Genomic DNA, 22,364 nt, shown 5'->3' on the forward strand with positions numbered 1-22,364 from the left:
TGTCAATACAACCTGTTACATCTCTGCATTGAACAAATTCTAGAAAAATGTTTCGCTTAGCTGTAGCAATGCGTAGAGAAAATCGATCATCGCGTATACGCCCTTATGCATGCTCACTGTCGAATTATTCTAGAAATTTCGTCGCGATAGACTCGGATGAAACGCCATCGGCGGGAGAAAGCAGCTGAATTTATTACTACCGTCCGGATTCCGCCGATAACTTCGTGTAGTGCGACCGATGCAACACTTGGTGGCACATGACATGCGCCGGGGTGACAAGTCCGGTGGAGGATCGTTCGTGGAGTTGTAGCAATTGTGTTCACGTCTCACCCATGTAGCTACGGATCAGTAACGTCGGTGTCCACCACGAAGTCGAGACGGATGTTGTTGGTGCTGAAGAAGCTGCAGGAGGAGCACGAGATGAAATTGAGGCAGCTTAAGGACCAGCAGGATTTGAAGAAGACATTTCTGGAGCAAAAGTATGCTGGCTTTGAAACCGTTTTGAAAGAAGAAGAAGAAGATGGTGCTAGTGTCCGCAGCCGTACGAGCGACAGAGCAACCTGGAACTAAGCTCAAGAGTGGATTGACGCGATACCCGATAAGGGACTGTTCAATAACTACGTAGACAGATTTTTTGGATTCATGTCCCCCCTCCCCTTGCGTAGACAATTGTCCTTAGCAATTTTTAACATTTGTATGGGCCGTGGATAGCAGTAGCTGTGCCACCAACGAAAACAACCATTCCCGATCCAGGAAAATCCAAAGGTGCCATCTCTAGCACCAAAGCCAGTACTACCGAAGCCGGTACTACCACATTCGTTGCTCCAGTTTCTCATCAACCATCAGAATTCAACACCCAAGTTTAATCATAACAACAACAACAACAACCTAATTTTAGAAGATTTAAAAAGGAGTTGTGAAAAACAAAACTTTGCGGAAAATTTCTACGTGATTCTGAGGAGATTTGTATGGGGATCGTGAGGAAAATGACAGATGAATTTTAAGAAGTATTCCAAGAGAATTATGATCAGTATTCAACAAGAAACAGAGTTTTAAGAGTTTCTGGCAATAATTTCAACCCTAGTGCGAAAGATTCATCACAGAACTCCAACAAAATTTATTGCAAAAAATTTGCTGATAATTAGAACGAAATTCTTTAAAATACTCCAAAGGGTTTCTAAATAAAATTTCGAAAGATTTCTGCTATTTTGAATAGAGTTAAAATAAAGTTTTGAAAAGATTTTCAAAGGAATCGTAGTCTCCGGATACGCTCAAGGGAATAGGCCTTTTTAATGCACCACCAATGTAGACTGCGCCAAGCGAATTCGAGAGGAAACGTCAGCCAAACCATTTTTAACATCAGAATGAGGATTTTTCACAACGCAAATAGAGCATTTTTCATTCAACATCTTGCCAATTTCCTTCAGTAATTGCCATATTTTACGATTTTTCACCGATCTGAACTGATTTGCACCAGAACTATTCACACACAGAAAATCCAGAAGATCATAACCACTAAGGCACTTTTATAATTTTCCCTTTTGATCACCTGTATTCCTAGACACTAGCAGGATCCTTGCAAAAACGATACAGAATTAAATTTTTCAACTGTAAATCAAGTTTTGGATGAATCAATTTATCAGGAAAAGTGTTCCGCTTCCTATGTTTCACGGCAAAAATTTCTGCTCACAACACTCTTTTTGACGTTCTCCTATTTAGCACCAGAGGTTGAATCAATCGTTTAAGTTCTATTAAAAAGGCGTATTCTAAGAAGGATTCCAATTCGCCTTTTAGTAGAAACTAAGCGATCGATTCAACCTCTAGTGATGAATCCAGCATTTTACGAGCGCTTATGGCCGCCACAATCTGGCTGAGTTTTTGGTATGGAACATATGATTTGACGTTTGGGTTGTGTCGTTTGACGTGTAAACGTTCAAATTTGATGGTTTACACGTCAAACGACACAACCCAAACTTCAAATCTTATGTTCCCTACCAAAAACTCAGTCAGATTGTGGCGGCCATAAGCGATCGTAAAATACTGGATAGGAGAACGTCAAAAAGAGTGTTGTGAGTGGGTGACGGTACATGAAGAAGGAAAAAACATTACAACGTTTGCTTTCTTGGACGATGGGTCATCCATTACATTAATCGAGGACGGGTTGGTGCGGCAGTTAGGAGTTGATGGCGAAGAACAACTTCTGTGCGTGAAGTGGACGGGTAATATGTCACGTGTAGAAGATGAATCTCGAACAGTATGCTTATCGCTGTCCCACGACAACCCGCGTTCCTTTGAGCAGGGAAAAGTGCGCACGGTAAAGGCCCACGCACATTAGATCCGGATCGAACGCGTTGCGGCAAAGTGACAGCTAAATCTATTGTCTAACTGTCAAATTTACGTCAACGCAACGCAAACGGATCTAATGTGGGTGGCACTTAAAGGCACTCACTCTTTCTAGTCAAAGCCTAGACGCTGAATGGTTGTCAAGCCAGTATCCACATCTGCGAGCCATCCCTGTACAAAGCTTCGAGGCAGCTGTCCCACATTTGCTGGTGGGAATCGACAACATACGGTTGCTTGTTCCACTGCAAACTAAAGAAGATGGAGCGAATGAACCAGTCACAGTGAAAACTCTCTTAGGGTAGTGCATCTACGGAGGTAAAGGCGAAACAACATCGTCTCTCAACGTACACGCTTGCGATTGTTCTTTGTATGAGAATCTGCACAATAAGGTGAAGGAGATCCGATAATCTCGGACGAAGATAGCAGAGCCAGCTATCTACTCGAGCAAATAACCAATGAGTAGGAGATAGATTTGAAACCAGTCTGCTGTGGCGATTCGAGCTACCTGACACGGAATGGCTCTGGAGCTCCTGGAATGTATGAAACGAGAACCCTGGCTGAAGGAGAACATGTCGAAGCAAATCGACGACTATCTGGTGAAGGGATACATCCGTCGAGCCACTGTGCAAGATCTGGAGCAAGCTGACACTAAACGGGTGTGGTATCTGCCGCTAGGAGTGGCGTTCAACCCGAAGAAACCCAACAGGATTCGAATGATATGGGATGCAGCAGCAAAGGCTCGTGGAGTATCTTACGATATGCTTTTGAAGGGTCCGGATCAATTGGCGTTGTTACCAGTAGTATTGTTCCGCTTTCGGCAGTTTGCAGTTGCTGATATAAATAGCAGACATGTTTCACCAAATTCTTTGGACCGTCATGCTCAGCGTTTTCTGTGGAGAGGCAACCCGTTTGAAGCTCCTGTAGTGTTTATGATGAACGTCGCAACATTCGGGTCAACGTGTTCGCCAGCATCCGCTCAATTTGTGAAAAACAAAAATGCAATGGAATTCGCCGAATAGTATCCCCGTGCTGTGGAGAACATAGTGAAGAACCACTACGTCGATGATCTATTGGAGAGTTTTGAAAGCGTCGAAGAAGCAGCTAGAGTTATGCAGGAGGTATGAGTGATCCACGCCAAAGTCGGGTTCAATATACGTAATTTTTAATCGGACAGTTCCGTAGTGCTTAACAGTCTTAGCGAGAAAGAAGTATCGGAAGTGTGCTGCCTGGACTTGCAGAGCCCGGATAAGTGTGAACGAGTGTTGGGGCTACTATGGCGTTTGGTGGCGTTTGGAGGCGAACCAGCCCAAGGCTGAAAGCCTCCTTAATAAAGCTAAATAATAATACTATGGCGTCCAAAAGAGGACGTCCAGAGGGTGATATCTACGGGATTGCCGCTCACCAAGTGACAAGTCCTGAAGTGCCTAATGAATTTCTCGGATCCAGTTGGATTGGTATCAACGTTTCCGGTGCAGGGCAAGATTCTTCTAAAGGTGATTTGGAGATCCGGTATCCAATGATTCATGAGCGTTGGCAAGAATAGGTGGAGCTGTTAAACGATGTTGAACGCCTCTACGTTCCTCGTTGCTATTTCCTGGGAGCAACTGCTCGGCACTACCAACACGTCTTTGTCGACGCGAGTGGCCTATTTTCCGACCGTAGATCTGCTAAAACCAAGGTCGCACTCATCAAACCGATGGCAATTCCACGACTGGAACTACAAGCAGCCGTTTTGGGGGTCCGATTGATGCAGTTCGTTACGGAATGGCAATCAATACAAATCACCAAGAGAGTGTTCTGGTCGGACACAAGTAACGTGTTATCCTGGATCAACTCCGACGATCGCCTTACTTTTCCATATAAAATCGAACGAATTTAAACGAACTACTACAGTGCTTTCCCTATTTTGTCCGCGCCTCCGTGCATCAAACATTTTTAGTCTTCTAATTTCACATAGCCTTGACCTCAAATCTTTCGCATTCGTCTTCAAGATGGATGTTTGAAGAATACTTTGGTGCAATAAAACCACTGAAAAGGTGCAAGGAGTTTGTAGAAGACAACAAAAGTTTTAAAAAAGAGCTTTCGAAATCGGGAAAGCATTGTACTTTCACATTGTCAGACCTTTTCTCCTTGGCATGGAGCCAAAGAATTTTCGATTACAATGAGTTAACTATGAAATAACTTTTTTTTTAGGTTCAAGTGATTTGAGGAACCGTTGGAAAATCTGGATAACCTGAGGTTGGTAGTGCTGATGCGATATAATAGTAGTGACCAAATAGTGACTTGTATATACTAAATAAGTAACCATTATGGTAATTTAGACATTCAAATACGGTTTGCTATTGAAATAAACTTTTTATGCCATGGAACTTAAAATCAAATTTCATAAATTCCTCTAATTTAATCGAATCTCATAACGGAATCTCCTGTGAAGAGCATTTGAAGTGATTTGAATAATTTACTTTTGCTTACGTTATGCATGATGACTCGAGGGGCACGCACTAGTCTTTCAATACTACACAGCTTGCTGACCAAATATCTAAAATCTTGCCATTACTGCAGTAAATACTTTAAACACATTCTTAATTTAAATAAATACTTTAATTACCCATAAAATTTTACATTTAAATTATTCCCAAAATAGTTAAATTCTTTATCATTACATAAATTATCGTTAACAATTTTTAATAACTTTCAATACCGCTTAAAGTATTAAAATTAAAATTATTACAGTCTTCAAAGTATTTAAATTACTACAATGTATTTTAAATATCACGCAAATATCAATAGTAATTCCCATTTTTATGTTCTTGAATTTGATTCTGCGTTCGAAATCTATAAAATATTGATATATCTAGGTAGACAACTTTGATAACTCGCCAAGAACTTTTCACAGAATTTCTTCAGAATGATCCCAAGAACTGTTTTAGAATAATTCCCCTTCTCTTAAACTTAGAGGCAAATAAGCTTTTACGAAAATAATATGCAATTCTTTGCAGAACAATCAACACAATTCTTGGAAATAGATTATTTTCGTAGTTGGAAATGCTTAACATCAAATATCAGAATTAAAGTGGACATTTTATACGAGAGATGAGGAGATGAAAGTAAAGAGTTGATAGTTCCGTTATAGTTGGGCAGTGTGAAATTTGTATATAGAAAGTAGAAAGCGAATAAAGGACAATTTCGAGGAAGGTACGAATCGGGTAGAGCATCTCCTTTACCAAGCTCATCAGTTAATGAGGGATGGTGAGAGGTGTTTCCCCCTGCCACTACCGGTAAAAGGGATGATCGCCGATTTGCTCATGTACCTCCGATGTGCGGAAACAGTTCTATCGATTGTTTCACACTCAAGTCGCCATCTGATGTACACAACTACCCGATTCGTACCTTCCTCAAAATTGTCCTTTGCTCGCTTTCTACTTTGTATATACAATTTTCACACTGCCGTACTATAACGGAACTATCAACTCTACTTTCATCTCCTATCTATCGTATAAAATGTCCACTTTAATTCTGATGTTTGATGTTAAGCATCTCCAACTATAACGGAACTATCAACTCTACAATTTAATTTCCTGATCTATCGTATAAAATCTTCACTTTAAATCTGATATTTGACGTTAAGCATCTCCGACTATGTAAATTTGAAGGCTCCTTCCATAAATCCATTTTAAATTTATTCTCTATAGAATTTCCATGCAATCAACCTGAGAAATTTCAAACATTTCTGCTTAGAATAATCTTGTACATCTCCCCTGCATTTAATTGGAAATTCAATTCGTATTCTCCTTGGAATTCCCATAGTATTTCCTCAGAATTCTCAAAACAAAAATCCATCAAAAATAACTTTGAAACTATTCTCAGAATTCCTTTGAGATTGAACCCTCAAAATTCGATTCCATTGAAATTCTTCTCGGAATTTATTTCGAACTCTTTAGAATTTTCTTGGAGGTATCTTCAGAAATCACCCCAGAATTCTTTTAGAACTATCCGCAGAGACCATCTTTGGAGTTCACGGGATTTTCATGGAATTTTTTATCAGAGCTCCCTTAAGCAAAATTTCATTATGTATTAGAATTGGACCTAGAATCCTCATAGAATTTTTCTCAGGACTCTTGTTAAAATGCACTCTCAAATATATTGGAACTATTTCCAAAATTGTTTCTTAGTTTAATTTTGCGTCTCTAATAATTTAAACAATAATCAAAAGCGACGCTCGCATGTGTTAGGCCAAGTTTAACTATATAGGTAAACCTGCCTTAAGATTTAAGTGGAGATGAAGACATCGGTCCTCAGAGCACTTAATTTTACATGAGACTTTCGTAGTGTGTGCTTCGGTATTCTTCTCTAATATATCTTGGTGTCATGCCTAGAATCCTCTAAAATTCTCTTAAAATTTACTTTGGATTTTTTAAAGTTCTTAATCATCCTTGAAATACTTTTGAAAATCTATCAAAGACAAATACCTTTGGAAAGTTTCTAAGGTTTACAATTTATTTTCTGGGAAAAGAGGTATATTTCCCACCATTTTTAATCGACATTGAAAACATTTCCCAATAGTTTTCCTGGTGTTCTAAAGTTTTGCGATTCATTGGCCACCTTGGTTAAAATTTTCAATTTTTTAACAGATATGTGTATTTTGTTAAAACTACTGTAGGCTTTCTTAGTGCCAAGTACGCAATTTAAACATTTTGATGATATTTTTAAATTTCACTCTATTTTAGTAGTGAAAAAGGGACTTAAGTGCCTATTTTTAGGGAAATAGTGACTTTAGTGCAGAGATACCCGATCTTTTTTCAGAAGCCTGCGAAAAAAGGCTGTGAATTTTAGAAATGTCTTTAATTGGGCTGCATAAAATTAGCAGAAGTTTTGCGTGTGATGTAGAGGGGAGGGGGTAGGGGTAGGTCATGAAATAGATACGAAATTTGAAATGTCTGTAAAAGTCATATTCGAACAAAAATGACCTACTTTTAACGATTGGAATTGGGAACGTTAAAAGCAATTAATAAAAAGATAAATTACGATTACACGACAAATGAGGTCAATTCAAAGTTGAGATTAGTTCACTCATATTCTTAAAAACGTAGTTAACTCATAGATTGAGTAACACTTCCCGAGCTTTTACAGGAATTTGTTTTCTAATATGAGCAACATCTCGATGTACATATGAAATTAGTACACGGAAAAAAGTTTTCATGTAGTTTCTATAGGGCATGTACATCATATTTTTCCATTAACAAAACCAATGATATCTATCTGAATTTCACATAACATGAGTTCTATATGGTTTTGTTTTGTTAATTACTATATTTGTACAGGCTCAATCGAATAAACTTTACAGAGCCAAGTTATCATTTGCTTTATGCATTATAAATGTCTTAAATCTAAAATTAAAGGATTTGACCGATTACTCGAGGTCTTCTCGAGGTTAGTGAATGACAATTGTTTGGATCGGGAGAGGGGAAAGGAGTTCTATATGATAAATCACTTAAATTTCATTTGACACATAAGGTTCATGTGATTTTGTGGTGCAATTCCAATGAATATTTTCCATTGGATATGTGATTTATTCTTTTAGTGTGTACTTCTAAAATGAATAAATTTTTCGTTGATTTTCGTCATATTCGAAAAGATTTATGAGACTCAGAAAATTTTACAAGTAAACTACGTTTTCTAGAGTTTGAGTAATTTAAGCTTAAATTTGAGTCGATTGTATATGCCATGTAGTGTGGAAATCCGTTAGTTACTTAGTACTGGTTCTTTTGCACCCCAGCAGCGCGGGAACGAGCACATCATAGTGAGAGATTCAACTTTTCACCACCTAAATATTGAGAAATGGACAATCAAAAGAGCAATTTATAAGCTTATTAATACGATTCTAAACACTTCGTGCTCAAAAAGTTCATGTTCAAACTCTGGAAGCAACGATATTTGCCCGGAGATTTGGCAACAGAATTGATGGCCAAACGTGACCAAACCCAAGACCAAACGATAGGTGCCATCGATGCTGATCTTCACTGGATGCCTGAGATTGAGGAAGTCTGTTGAGGGAGCGATGGAAATTAGTAATGACCCGTGGCATATGCGTTTCCGTACTTCCTATAATGTGTGTAATGCACTATACTATTACCTCAAAATTTCAAGAGCACAGCTTCCACAAAACATACAACAATGAAACTTCACATTTGATGCAGCAGACAGGGAGTTCCAATTTCATGAGTGATGTCACAACTGTGTCTGAAATTTGTTCTCTAGAACACTTGAAGTGATAGGGAATTTCAGCCATCATCAGGCAATTTGTGGGTTCTTCAAGGAATCACCATTAATGATTTCTGATCATACGATTTTCGAACAGATTTATCAACCAACAATCCTAAATGGTGGATCAGCAAACATGTAATGACCTTATCTTGCAAACTGAAGCACGCCAACGCAAATCAATTCCACCATCGAATAACTAGGAGAGAATTTTCCCTAGCCGACGGTGTTGTTTATTTGGCAAGGTGAGCTTAGATTTGCGAGAAAAGATCATTACAAGATTTGATTACAAAAGCTGATCCGTCTTTTTGAATTGTTGGTTGAGATTTCACGACGTTCCTTTCGTATAAACAAACGGGTGTCATCGTTACCTGTCATGATACTTATAGAAATGTGAACCGATATAAGAGATAGCACGATTATATCGGATGACTTCGATAAAATGGATTTCTCTGACTATAAATCAACAAATCAAACTTTAGAGTAATTTTTGGCAAATTTTGAATAAATCTTGGATTTTCATCCCCTTTGATTTCATTCACTTTTTCAGTGACAGTGTCTATAGCCAGTCAAGTTATAGACCGGCCAACGTGAGTTGACGTATACAAACAAACCTTCAAATCATATGGAAAATGTTCGTTTTGGATACAAAATGGCAGCACATTGACAGGTCTATAACTATAACCGTCTGTAACAGTGACAGCTCGTTCGCGTGGTGGATTTGAAAACACGCGAATTTCTAATGTGTGTTGCAAATTGCATCGTACGTGTAATTGATAAAAGATGTAAAACAATGTAACACAATAAATTTAAAAATTTTGCCTTGATTACAAAAGTCTGTGAATATCTGTGAAAAAAAAAATTAAAAGTCTGTAAATTCACAGATATGTCTGTAAATCTGGCCTCCCTGCTTTCTGGTGACTGGCTTCACAATAGTGACCAAGTCACTAAAAAGTGGCCTGCTACCAGCTCTGATTGAATGAATAAACCATTTCAGACCCTTCAATTTGTTTCTTTTTTTACGCAATCCTAAGATATAGACGATACATAATTCAAGTCTTTTACCAGTTAATTAATCGCAATATCTTCAGTGTAATTATCATAGTACTTAAACAAAAATTAAATGACAAAGTAACGGCTTGATACTTACGACACAGATGAAAGATGGCATCACACGCGTTGATGTGCGAGAGGAATGCATTACCGAGGCCCTGCCCTTCGGCAGCACCCTTCACCAGACCGGCAATGTCCACTACATTGAGAAAGGCAGGCACTTTGCTGTAATGGAAGAAGATGAGCAGACGCAATCAGTCAACAGAGGGGTAATAGCAATAGGAAATGATGGTCCATCAGGAAGATTGTCAAGAGCCATAGCAAAAATTTGAATACCCCCATCAGGGAGAGCAACTCGATTATTGAATATTTTTCCTCGATATGCAAATAACCTGCTTCGGGTAATTTCGCTAGATTGATTCCAGAAGGACAACTCGCAAGTCATAAACATGCGGGGTGAGAGGTGGAAAATAATTGTTTTCCAAGAAACAAATCTGACAATTTAGCAATTATTATAATTACTTAAACTACTCGGCGCTGCTGCAGCCCGGGGGAACGTTCCAACACTCCTGCCTCGCATCGGGTCGACTACAAATTTGCGACTCTTGACCGCTCCAGTAGCCGGTTTGCTGCGATGCGGCCCACGATTGGTTATTTTGTTGTTACTGCAGCGAGGTACTTTATTTTAATTCTTGCCCTCAACGTGCCACTAAGGGGCGTGGTCAGTTTCTCTGCTTCGCGAAATGAGAATATAGAACGAACCGAACGGTTCGAATGTTGAAGAGTTTCGTGACTAAAACTTGGTGGTATTATTATGACGATTTGACCACTGCTTCCAGAGCACGAACGATTTCTTGATGGCGATTGCGAAGGAAGGAAGGACTTGGTGCAACCATGTTTTAGGTCCACTTTTACTGTTGCTATTTTTAAGGGTTTTTTTTTATGTACTCTGTTGGGGTGGTCCTCGGAGAAACAAATGAATTAACCCGTTTCCTAGAGTTATCTTAAGCACTTCAAAAGTAAAGAATTTGTATTAGTTAAATAAAAACATGCACTCGCAATGCCGAGGCACCATTTTCAAATTCTCGCGTGCAGCGAAACACCCTGTGGGTTGTGGATCTCCTCTCTTAAGAACACGGCCAGCAGCATAATTTCGCAGCGAAACAGCAAACATCGTGTTGAAATAAAATAAAGTAGCGAATAAAGAAGCTAAAACAACAAGCCACTAATATAGCTGCAGCGCGGCCGAAGTTAAATAGTGGAAGGAACATTAATTTATGTATAAATGCGCATATAAAACAAGCGAAAAAAAAAATACGAAGAAACATACTCTCAGTGACCGGACCCCGTCCTTGTGATTTGCACAGTGATGGTGGTGCGAGGCTACACTGGCAAATGAGCAAATATGGACGGCATGCAAGGAAAGATGGCGAATGCATTTGCTTTACGGCGGTCATTTATAGCATGAAGTAACAGTATTAATTTGAAGTAGGTACTGACGCTTGTATTAGTGCATTTTTAAGGCAAAGTTGAGTGTAAGGTAAAGGGCACTTTATTGTAATTTAATTAGAGTAGCATTTCCCAATGCGCAATGCAGTAAGATGAGCCATTTAGCAATGAAAATTTGAATCTCATTGCCATTTGCAAATTCTGTCAAATTACATACTAGCAATTGCTCTGACTTGATTATAGCTCCATAGATAACAACACCTTCATATGTAGGTATATTTTTCCTAATCTACTTACAGCATACAGCCACCATGAACTAATTTCCAATGTAAAACTCAAGTGTAAGTGTAGCTACACAGTGACACGCACCTGCATCTTCTGAAGGCTGTCCAGATCAATTGCTGGCTCACTACTTTCCTGCATCATGTTTTCCCTCTTTTCATTGCAAACGTTAATTGGCAAATTACGAATGTGTACATATTGCATTCTTGGGGTAGGCTTGGAAAAATATTTATATAAACCTAATTATAATAACATCATGCACGTGGAGGCACGATAACAACCTACCGGTCGACCGCTTGCAAGTTTCATGCCTCCGCATCGCATCCCCCCCCTCAACTGCTAATATGATGGAGCAAAGGCTAATCAGAGAATGATAATTAAGGCAACACCTTCAGCCTTCAAGTGTTCTTATACGCTATTTTTAATCAACTGCTTTGCGTTAATATTTTACTGAGATCGATGTTGAACTGACGGGAAGGGGAAATAATACTAGATTGGGTTCCTATTACAAAAATCACTTAAATTGGAACTGGTTCCCTTGCAAACTGGATCGCAACGTGGATGTTTAAAAATAGAAATCCGATTCGATGGTTGCCTTGATGGACTGCTCAATGAACCACAACTCTGCTGAAGGTGAACATTCAGAAGCACTAAATACTTCCACTGAGAATGAGGAGGATCCTGAAAGTTCGTTCAAACGTCAACCGAATACCAGCGTTGAATTGAATCGTTGACTATTTATTTATTTATTTGTCGTCAATCAGTGTGGACCGTTTTACAATAGTGCGGTTACCTTACATGCTATTTTAAAACATACGTTTTATTTGAAATTGTCAATAAATGTAGAATGCTTATACAAATATCTAAGATATAAAAATTGTTTTAAACTCAACGAGATGAAAACCTAGCAGTTAGTGTTCTCCTTACTGTATCTTTAGACATCGTTAGATCTATACGCTCACAATAATTATTATACACTCGCAACATTCTATTGATTGGTCCATTTTTACCTTAATTCGTTCTGTGAGGTGACATTTGAAATACATTTCGAGTTCTTACCTTGCGTGATGGTACGTAAAAATTTAAGCTTGCTAATATTTTTTCTGAATTTACGCGTTGTGAGATAATATCATTAACAAAGGAAATCATGGAAATTTCTCTTCGTTTCTTAAGTGTTTCAATGTTTATCAACATGCAACGGGACTCATAAGAAGGAAGGGGAAAAGAGGTCCAGCCTAGCAAATAACAAAAAATGTTTTTGAACTGATTCTATACGATTTATATAAGTTTCATGGTGTGGAGCCCACCACACTGCAATATTCGAAAATTGATTTCACGTAAGCTATATAAAGTGTTTTGATGGTATATGGGTCTTTAAAATGATAACTAAATCTTTTTATGAATCCCAACATATTATTTACTTTGTGAATTGTGGTATTCACATGATCTACAAATGTCAACTTCGAGTCAAGAATTACTCCTAAGTCCCTAATTTTATCGCACCTTACAACCAGCTGGTTTCATAGAGCACATGTAAAATCTAAAGTAGTGTGTTTTCTGGAATAAGATATCGCACCAATTGTAGAAAACATCAATTTCATTTTTAAAATAAAGCAAATCAGAATCGTTAAAGATTTCCATGTACAAGTTTCCAGCATATATGAGCACATTTAAGCGATTCAACACAAACTACACGTCATCCACAAATAAAATAAATAATATAGGACCTAAATGAGATCTCCGTGGAACTCCCGAGGAAACATTAACTGGCGAGTACATTTTTCCTTTAAAGAGGACCATCTGTTCTGTCAAGTATGATCCAATCCATTTTAAAAGTGTACTTGTCATACCTAAACGTTGTATACAGCTGATAACAAGTTGAATAGAAATAATTTCATGTTTTAGAAATAGTGAAATCTTCTCCTCCCTCTCCCCATCCATAAAATTGTAAATCTCGTCTAACCTCGAGACGACCGCGAGTATTTGGTGCAATCCCTGTAACTCTAGATTTAAGATTAGGATTAAGTATGCCTAACGAAAATGATAGCTTGGCTCTGTAAAGTTTATTCGATTCAGCCTGTACAAATAAATCAATACACAAAAAATACCTCAACGTTTTAATTTAAAAAGAAGTAAGGGAATGTCTACTTTGTCAAAGGCCTTACTAAAGTCAGTGTATAAGGTTTCAACGGTATTACCTCTATCCTTTGCTTCAATAAAAAAGTTTACAAATTCCAACAGATTAGTAGACGTTGACCAACCTTTTAAAAAACCATGTTGATTATTTCAAATGCGATGCTTAACCTGGTTGAATATTTTCTGGTTAACAATTGCTTCACACATTTTAGGAATGCATGACATAATTGCAATACCTCTATAGTTTTTAATGTCTGACCGTGTGCCAGATTTAAATATTGAGACTAAAAATGATTTCTTCCAAATTTTTGGAAAATCACCTGTTTTGAGAGATAAATTTTAAAGCCAAAACAATGGTTTAACAAAACTAGTTGCTATTTTTTTCAAAAAAAAAAAAAAATGGAGGTATTTCATCAGGACCAGGTCCTTTGCCGGCATCCAGACTTTCAAGTCATAAAAATTTCTTTAACAGTGATATTATATTATATTACTGATACGTCATTTTCCCCTTCATGTAGGTAAGAAAAATAGTTCAAATCGACAGCATTCCTGGACTTCTTATATGTGTTTTGGAAAAAACGAGCAAATAGGTTTCAAATAGCCTCACTATCAGTGCTATCACACTCTTCAAACTGCATGCGTGATGGGAATGTACATGACTTCATTTTTTCGTTCGCAAAGTTGAAGAACGTTTTGGGATCAGATTTTATATTGTTCTCTACTCTTGAATTATAATTCTCATATGCTGATGATATTTCTGCCTCAAGTGCTCCGCAAATTTCAACGTATTTTTCTAACTTTTGTGAAGTTTTAAACTTTTTATACGACTGTGCTTTTTGCTTCCTGTTTTTAATATTTCTGATTTCTTGTGTATACCACACAGGGTATTTGGTGCTGTTCATTATTCTCTTTAGTCTTTTAGGAACGAATACTTCAATGATATCGAATAAGTTAGTATAAAATATGTCAACAGCCTTGTCCATGTCGTTTTCATCTTTTAAAAGGTTTTGCCAATTAATGTTATTCAGTCTGCTGTGAAATTCAGGAACAATTGCATTTTTAAAATCATAAACTAATTCAAAATCAATAACGCTTGGGCGTGACCGATGCGAGTCTGTGAACACTGAGTATTCAATAGCCGTATGAAATTTTTCATTCTTCCATAATGGAACTGCTGCTTCTACAATACAAAAATCTTCTGTACAATTAGTAAACATAAGATCCAAATAGGAATGGAGCTCGTTACGAAATTGGTAACAGTAGAGAATCATTATCACTATCCTGTATAAAATTAACAGTATTCTGGTTAAAATCTCCATATACACTGGAGTCGCTTTTTACGCGGGTGATACGTCCCGCGTAAAAAAAAACCGCGTAAAAAAAACCGCGTAAATTCCGGAATCCGCGTAAAAAAAACCGCGTAAATTCCGAAATCCGCGTAAAAAAAGACCGTGTAAGAAAAAACCGCGTAAAAAGCGATATACCGCGTCAATTCTGAAATCCGCGTAAAAAAACCAAAATCCGCGTAAAAAAAAACCGCGTAAATTCCGAAATCCGCGTAAAAAAACCGTGTAAAAAAAACCGCGTAAAAAGCGACTCCAGTGTATATGAATTTTGGTTCTTGGATCTTCTCTTTGAATTTTCAGTTCTGCAGTAGTGAAAAACTTTTCGTAAGCTGGTTTTTTGGAAAAGTGTGGAAAAAACGAAGAAGCGAAAAGATGTTCTTCACCGCTTATTAAAATTTTAACCCACAAATCTTCAAATTATTTTTGTCTTTCACTAGCAATTTGTCCAGTTTGAAATGTAGCATTCACAGCAATAAGTACACCACCACCTGATTTTTTACCTGATAATGATAAATCGCGGTCACATCGAATAACACAAAAATTACTACCAAAGACCTCTTCGCTATTAATACTATCAGACCAACTAGTTTTTGTTCGAATTATTATATCATAGGGGAAATGACGGCTTCGGCATGACAGACTATTTTCGGCAACCCAAATTGAAACACTATTTTCACAGGATTTTCGTACGAAAACACTTCGCTGAATGCATGCAAACGATTCTTTATGCTTTCAGCTTCAATTTGACTATATTTTTACTACTGAGAAAAAGCAATCTAGCAGGGTTTTCTTGAAATGAAACACACGCACTACAAATTGTAGTATATTTCGAGTTGCCGATAATAGAACAGCAGATTTACATGCAGTTCAAATGGAACGGTTACCGAAGAAAAACTGGTTGCCGACAATACTCGCTCTCACTAGAGAAGGTTGGAGCTTTGTAAAAGCGTTTCAAAACAGTTTTTGACAATTCTTTCGACTGAAATTGTTAGAGCAGCTGGCAGCAAAAGATTGTAAACAAACCAATACTGCATATGTGTGCGTTCCATAGAGAAAAAGGCTATAGAAAGAAGGTCGCTGCTTAGGTTGCCGAGAATACGTAAATTCCCCTATGTGCATCCGCTTATTTTATTTTGAGTTTCATTTATTTTATACGCACTACGCATACGGTTAAAATTTTGGCAATAGACTGTAGTTTCACTTAAAAAAGAGCTACTTGATAAACTAGCAACATGGTCACTTACGTCGTGCTGGTCAGGGGGTGGAGTTGCTACATACTGGCCGAAATCCCTCAAGTTATGTGAGATGCCATGATCCTCGGGCTCAGCTATGTTGTCATATTCTACCTTAGGTGAGTGCGTCAGTTGTGCCGAAAACACGCATGCTAACATGCGTACGGCTGACACGATGTAGAGGTAGAATTCCCCGGAGCCATACCATGTGAATTCGGAATACCGCTTACTGGGTACGGGTTTATAGTTTCGCTTTTTGCAAACTGCATAGTTGGTTAATAATTAATTGGTCTGTTGAAGACATTTTTTGCTGCTGAAAGAAGCTCTCGATCAGGTGGAAGAAAACGGAGGTTGCCATGATTTCTGATAAGGAACTGGTAGGAACTGTTGTTTTTGTTATTGCTGTTAATGTTATCCTGGTCGTTATGTCGAATGATGCTCCGGTGGCCGAAAATGTTGCTGTGATTGGTACTGTAACCGTTGTCGGAATTCATGTTTCGATGATTAAGATGATTTAAACTGTTGATGTGTATGTTGTTCCTTGCGTTAGAATAATTTCGTGCTGTATTTTGTTTCCTTTACCTTCTAGCTTTTTCAGCATGTTTTTGTTGATTTAGCCGTCGTAATCTGACCAGTCTGCCTTCCAGACCCTCCTCATGCCCAAAAGACGCCACCCTGAGTCATCAACGTTTTGCTCATTGTGTAACTCTTCCAGAAAACTGGGGAGGGGGTCAGGTTAATTTGGGTTTCGATGTTGCCAATACCCGCCGATAACGATTTCAACTCTTCTAATACAATACCTAACCCTAGTATAGGGTTTTGTTGCATTGCAACAGTAGAGCACAGGTCAGAAGTTATATTGCTGATATTTTTCATCTCGTCCTTGAGATAGTTTAGGACAGGAAGGTTCCAGTGAATTCTATCCGACAGAAATTGTTTAAACGTAATGCGATTTTATAAAATTTAAGGAATGGTTAGGTTAGGTGGTTTTCTTTATTAGGGAGGGTTTCAGCTTGGAGAATGTGGTAGTTAACCGCACAGCGATTTCATTAAAATTTGGAATGGTTAGTATACCTTGAAGATGAAGATTAACACTTCGAACATGATGCCTCCGCTTAAATGTGTAACGACGAATTAGCATTGTTTGAAAAATCACTACTCAGCCATTTATCGTTCGATTAGTTAATTTTGATATCAAATAAAGTGTAAAGTTTCAAGTGGCACCAATAGAATTGAATCGTAATAAATGGCATAGCTATGAGTTTTCAAATATTCCAAGTTTCCAGTTACACATTTTATCGGAGGCATCGTGTTCGGAGTGTTAAGTAGCAAGGATAATGCAGGACTGATAGCAATCTGATAGCAAACAATGATTTTAGTGACCATATTGAAGAAATATTTGACCAATTAGTAGGGTAACCATATAAAAAACCCTGAAAAGGAGGACATTTCATTTGAGGTTTGGAAATAAAGGAGGACAATATATAATTTTCTTAACATTAAAGGAGGACAATGATTATTATTATTTAGCTTTATTAAGGAGGCTTTCAGCCTTGGGCTGGTTCGCCTCCAACCGGAGGACAATGATTTTTTATCAGCGTTTTAATAATATGTGCGCAATCACAATATTCATGATTTTCAATGGTTGAATTAGGATTGTTCATAACTTGTACTAGTTATCAATTCAATTCATCTTCTCGAAAAATGCATCAACTTAGCCTTCATAATTCATTTTTGATACTTGGAAATGATCTAGTCTAGCTGTTTTGCATGAAACCTACAGCTTTACAGCCTGAATACCATACCACCTTTTATTATGTACAAAAATCAGGATACATGTCATCACTGATCAACACGAAAAAGATACATCTAAGCTACCTGTTAATTTAACTGATGCAGTATAGGACTAAAATCCCATAGAACCATAACGTCAACATCGAACACATGTTGTTCCATTTGGTGAATTTTCACTTAAATTTGACACTTCGAAAATAAATTATGAGGTTGGAAAATCCATCTGTTGTTGATCGTCCGATTTTCGAGAAATTGTTTGATTCTTGGTCTGTCAGAAATAAGTCTGATAGAATAGAAGGTTTATTTGAAAAATTTTCATCTGTAAAATTTAGGTGAAAATCCACCAAATGTACCAGAGCCTACATGTAGGGCGGTTTACAGCTGAAGTATACTCCTGGTCCCACTATAGAATGGCATTTGCTAGATAAGATGAGGTTGCGACATAATTAAACAAACATGATCTGCAACCAACGCTCTTCGAAAACAATTTTATGAATATGTTGCGGAAAAAAGGCAAGGATTAAAAAGGAGGACATTTTCCGGCAAAAGGAGGATGTAGAAAAATTATTGAAAAAGGAGGACATGTCCTGCTTTAGGTTACCCTACCAATTAGTGACTTATAGTTGCCTTGATTTGTTTTCCATGGATCTTTTTTTCCGTGCTGAGCACCAATGCTACCGACGCCAGGGAGGCAGCTCTCACACCTGAACCCTACCTATCGACCAATCAACTCATGAACCGGGGACTAACAGCTTTACTTCCCTTCCGAAAGAAGGCGTGTTCAGAGATGTTATGACTCAGAAAATTCCGGCGGCGCCGACTGGGATTGACAGGCCTTTTGGGGTTAGAGGTAATCACGCTTACCGCTACGATATAAACGCCGCTTTAAACACTTATGTATGACATGAACCTTTAAAATGAAAAATTTATAAACAAACCCACGGTATTAGCGAGGGTGTCTACAAACCTGGAAAACCGGGAATCCTCAAGGAATTTTATTTTTCCAGAAAATACTTGGACGTCTCAGGGAATCCCATCATTATTCATAATAAACACATATATTTTTCCTCGTTATTTCCATTCACTCATTAAACTTTATAAACCCAAAGTGGATTAAACGTCAGTATTAAATAAATTTGAAAAAATCAGATGCTGAAATGTTTTTTGTTGTTGTTCTGAAATATGGATTAAAATTTTAAATTTTAAAATAAATAAATTTATTAAATTAAGTTAAATTTGATTTCCTTGATTTGTTTTCCGTCGATCTTGTTTTCCGTACTAAGTACCAATCCTACCGACGCTAGGAAGGCAGCTCCCTCACCTCCCTACCTATCGGCCCATCATATCATGGACCGGCAGGGCTGGTAGCGATCACTGCTGTCAAAAATAGTGATTTTAGTGACCATGTTGAAGAAATAAGTGACCAAATAGTGACTTATAGTTGTAAAAATAGTGACTAAAAAGTGACCTAAGAGAAGAAAAGTGTTATGAAAAGACTTATTCAATAAATATCTCATAAACACTTATGTTCGATATTAACCTTTAATGGAGTCAAATTCCATGCACAGTTTTAAAAGCTCGTGCAATTTTATTGAAATTTCTTAGGACCTCATTTCGAGGAAGTTCTGGGAAAAAAAAATCTTCCAGAAAAACATCAAATTCAATCTGCTTTCAAGGTAGTTCTGAGGGATTTAACATTTCTTGTGAAGCCTGATAGTTTTGAGTAGAATTTCAAGAAACCCTGAATTGAATTGAAAGCAAATTTTAATGAAAACGCTTAGTAATTTCTCCTTCAGAGAAAAATTCCAAGGGTCTTCTAAGGATAATTTCTAAAAGAATGTGGGAGAAAACGAATCCGGGAATCTTTTTGAAAATACTAAAATGAGGATTACAATTAAATCTGAGAATAACTCCATAACATCTTCAAAAGAATTCGGAAAATAAATTCAGGAGAGTTTGCCAAATAAATTATGTGAAGAAATCTAAAGAATTTGTGAGGAGAAATGCCAATGAATTCTTAGAAGATTTTCAATGTGAGTAGAATTTCAATAAAAGAAGTGAGATTCAAAAAGAAATATGAAATGAATGCAATGAATATTCGGAGTATCTTTCCAAAAGGTTTCTTATTGTGGTAAATTTCAAGATATTTCCAGGGAAAACGAAAAGAAAATTGAATTCGAAGCCGGAATATTGAGGTATATTTCAATGGAAATCAGAATGGACTATTCTGAGGTCTTCAGAACTTCTTTTTTGTTTGAGAAACTAGCCTGCTGCTCATAATACTTCTCATAATTGTTAAACTTCTCTGAACTTGATAGGACTTCCAAAAGTTTCCTCCATTTTTTAACGATCATAGATCTCTTCTAAAGGTTTAACAATTCGCTGAAGTTCTATAAACTTCTTTGAAATTTATGTGACTTCTCTAATGTTAACGGAACTGCTCTGAGGTTCTCTGTTCTTTTCTGAAATTCTCAAAACTTCTCTAAGGTTTTTGTAGTTTCAATAAAGCTTGTTGTACTGCGCTGAATTTAATTGAACCATCCTAAAAATGTTTAAGCTTCACTGAACTTCTAAACTCATGGGAAGACCTTAATAAAAATTTTAACGTATCCGAAAATCTTGGAACTGCCTTAAATTTTCACTAATTTTCTGAAACTAATGGAACTGACCTCCCCCTGAAATTTTTCAAATTTTAGAAGCTTACTAAACTTCTTTCAAATGCTCCCGCATTCTGCTGAAATTCGCGGATCTCCTCTTAAGCTTTATAGATTTCTATGAAGTTCTCGAAATGTTTCTGAAAATCACTGTCCTTCTGTGAAGATTTCAAAGTTTTTCTAAACTTCTGGAACTTTTGTGCTCCCGCAATTTTCATGGAATTAGAGCGACATAATTAATATAGTTCTATGATTTTCTCTGAAGTTCTCAAGATTTTTCTGAAGTTCATGAAACTTCCCTTAAATTATAGGCACTAATTTGAAACTTTTTCAATAGTCTAGACTTTCCTGGTGGTATTAAAAAAGCCTGAGCGATTATTAAATCTCCTCAAAGTTCTCTAGACTGCCCTGGATTTATCAGTATTTTTTAAGAACCCGCAACTTTACTGAAATTAAATGATTTGCCTTGATGTTTCGACACTTTTCCTTAAGTATTATAATAATTATAAACACTTACTAATTATCCCTGAACTTATCTATGCTAACCTGAAGTTCTCTAAATTTGTATGATAATCCTTCAAATTTGCTTAAGTTAATGGGATTATTCTGAAGCTATCTGATCGTCCTCGAAGTACTCGGAACTTCACTGAATATCATGAAACCATCTAAAAATATCTAAATGTATTAGAAGCTCTCTGGATTTCTTTGAAGCTTGCTAAAAGTTCTCGCATTTTTTTTAATTAATGGAACTTCGTTGATGTTCACTAATCAACTAAGTTAAATTTACGCATTTTTTAAGTTCGTGAAATCTCCAAGATATAACACCCTTAAAATACTCTCAAGTTTCCCGGATGTTCATATAATTTTTATCACGTTCCAGAAATTCTCTCGGAGCTTTGCTGAAGTTTCCGGGGATTCTCTGTTCATTAACTATGTAGACAGCTCCGGAGTGATTTGAGATTTGGGCGTAATTGCATTTGTAAACAAACACGTCAATCACCGATTTCTCGCGAATAAAAGCTCAATCTCGAAAAGTAATAACACTATGAGGTAGAGGAATGATTCCTCCATCATTTGGTATAGTTTATTTGTGAGATTGACCTTTTATTAAAGATAAATCAGTAATTGACGTGTTTGTTTACAAAAGCAATTACGCCCAAATCTCAAATCACTCCGGAGTTTTTTTTATAATCCATGAACGTTTCGGCAAATTGCTACTGTTTTGATCTACAAAAAAAGCATATTTTTAGCGCATTTAAAAAATAGCCTTCTTATTATAAGCCTGATCCGTTAAAGTTCTGGAAAACTCAGGTAATTTTATTTAGTAGATAGAGAAAGACGATTAATCATCACAAAGCAAAGAATGATCAATCTTAAAATAAATTCACGCTAAAAAAGTTGAAAATAGTGACTGATTACAAGAAAAAGTGACTTTAGTGACTTGGCCTTAAAAAAGAGACTTTTTAGTGACTGGCTTGAAAAAAGTGACCAAGTCACTAAAAAGTGACTCGCTACCAGCCCTGGGCCGGGGACCAACGGCTTCCGGAGGGCGTGATCAGAGATTTTATGCCTCAGAAAATCCCGGCGGCGCCGACTGGGATTGAACCCAGACCCTTTGGGGTCCGATGCACGCTTGCCACTACACCACCGGCTATGGGTAAACTAGTTGAAAAGCAGAAAATTTAATTTAAAATTAAATCAACCAATCAATCAAAGATGAAGAGCCCATTAAGCAAATCAATTGCAATGTACACCTGTGTTCAATATAATAGCAGCGCATGCCGATTTCCGTACAAAATTGTCAACTTTGATAA

General features: G+C 37.2%; 1 protein-coding gene across 1 annotated transcript in view; it reads right to left on the reverse strand.

Annotated features, from left to right (window-relative positions):
- The window catches only part of LOC135710876 (obg-like ATPase 1), a 90,584-nt gene that overhangs the window by 16,363 nt on the left and 51,857 nt on the right, over positions 1-22,364 (reverse strand). Inside the window, exon 4 of the mRNA XM_065233583.1 lies at positions 9,755-9,882. Coding sequence (XP_065089655.1) covers positions 9,755-9,882 — 128 coding nt within the window. The remainder of the gene's footprint in view (positions 1-9,754; positions 9,883-22,364) is intronic.

This window comes from Ochlerotatus camptorhynchus, unplaced genomic scaffold, assembly GCF_037179485.1.
Source record: "Ochlerotatus camptorhynchus isolate MF236.1 unplaced genomic scaffold, CSIRO-AGI_Acam_v1.1 ptg000404l, whole genome shotgun sequence".
Lineage (NCBI taxonomy): Eukaryota > Metazoa > Arthropoda > Insecta > Diptera > Culicidae > Ochlerotatus > Ochlerotatus camptorhynchus.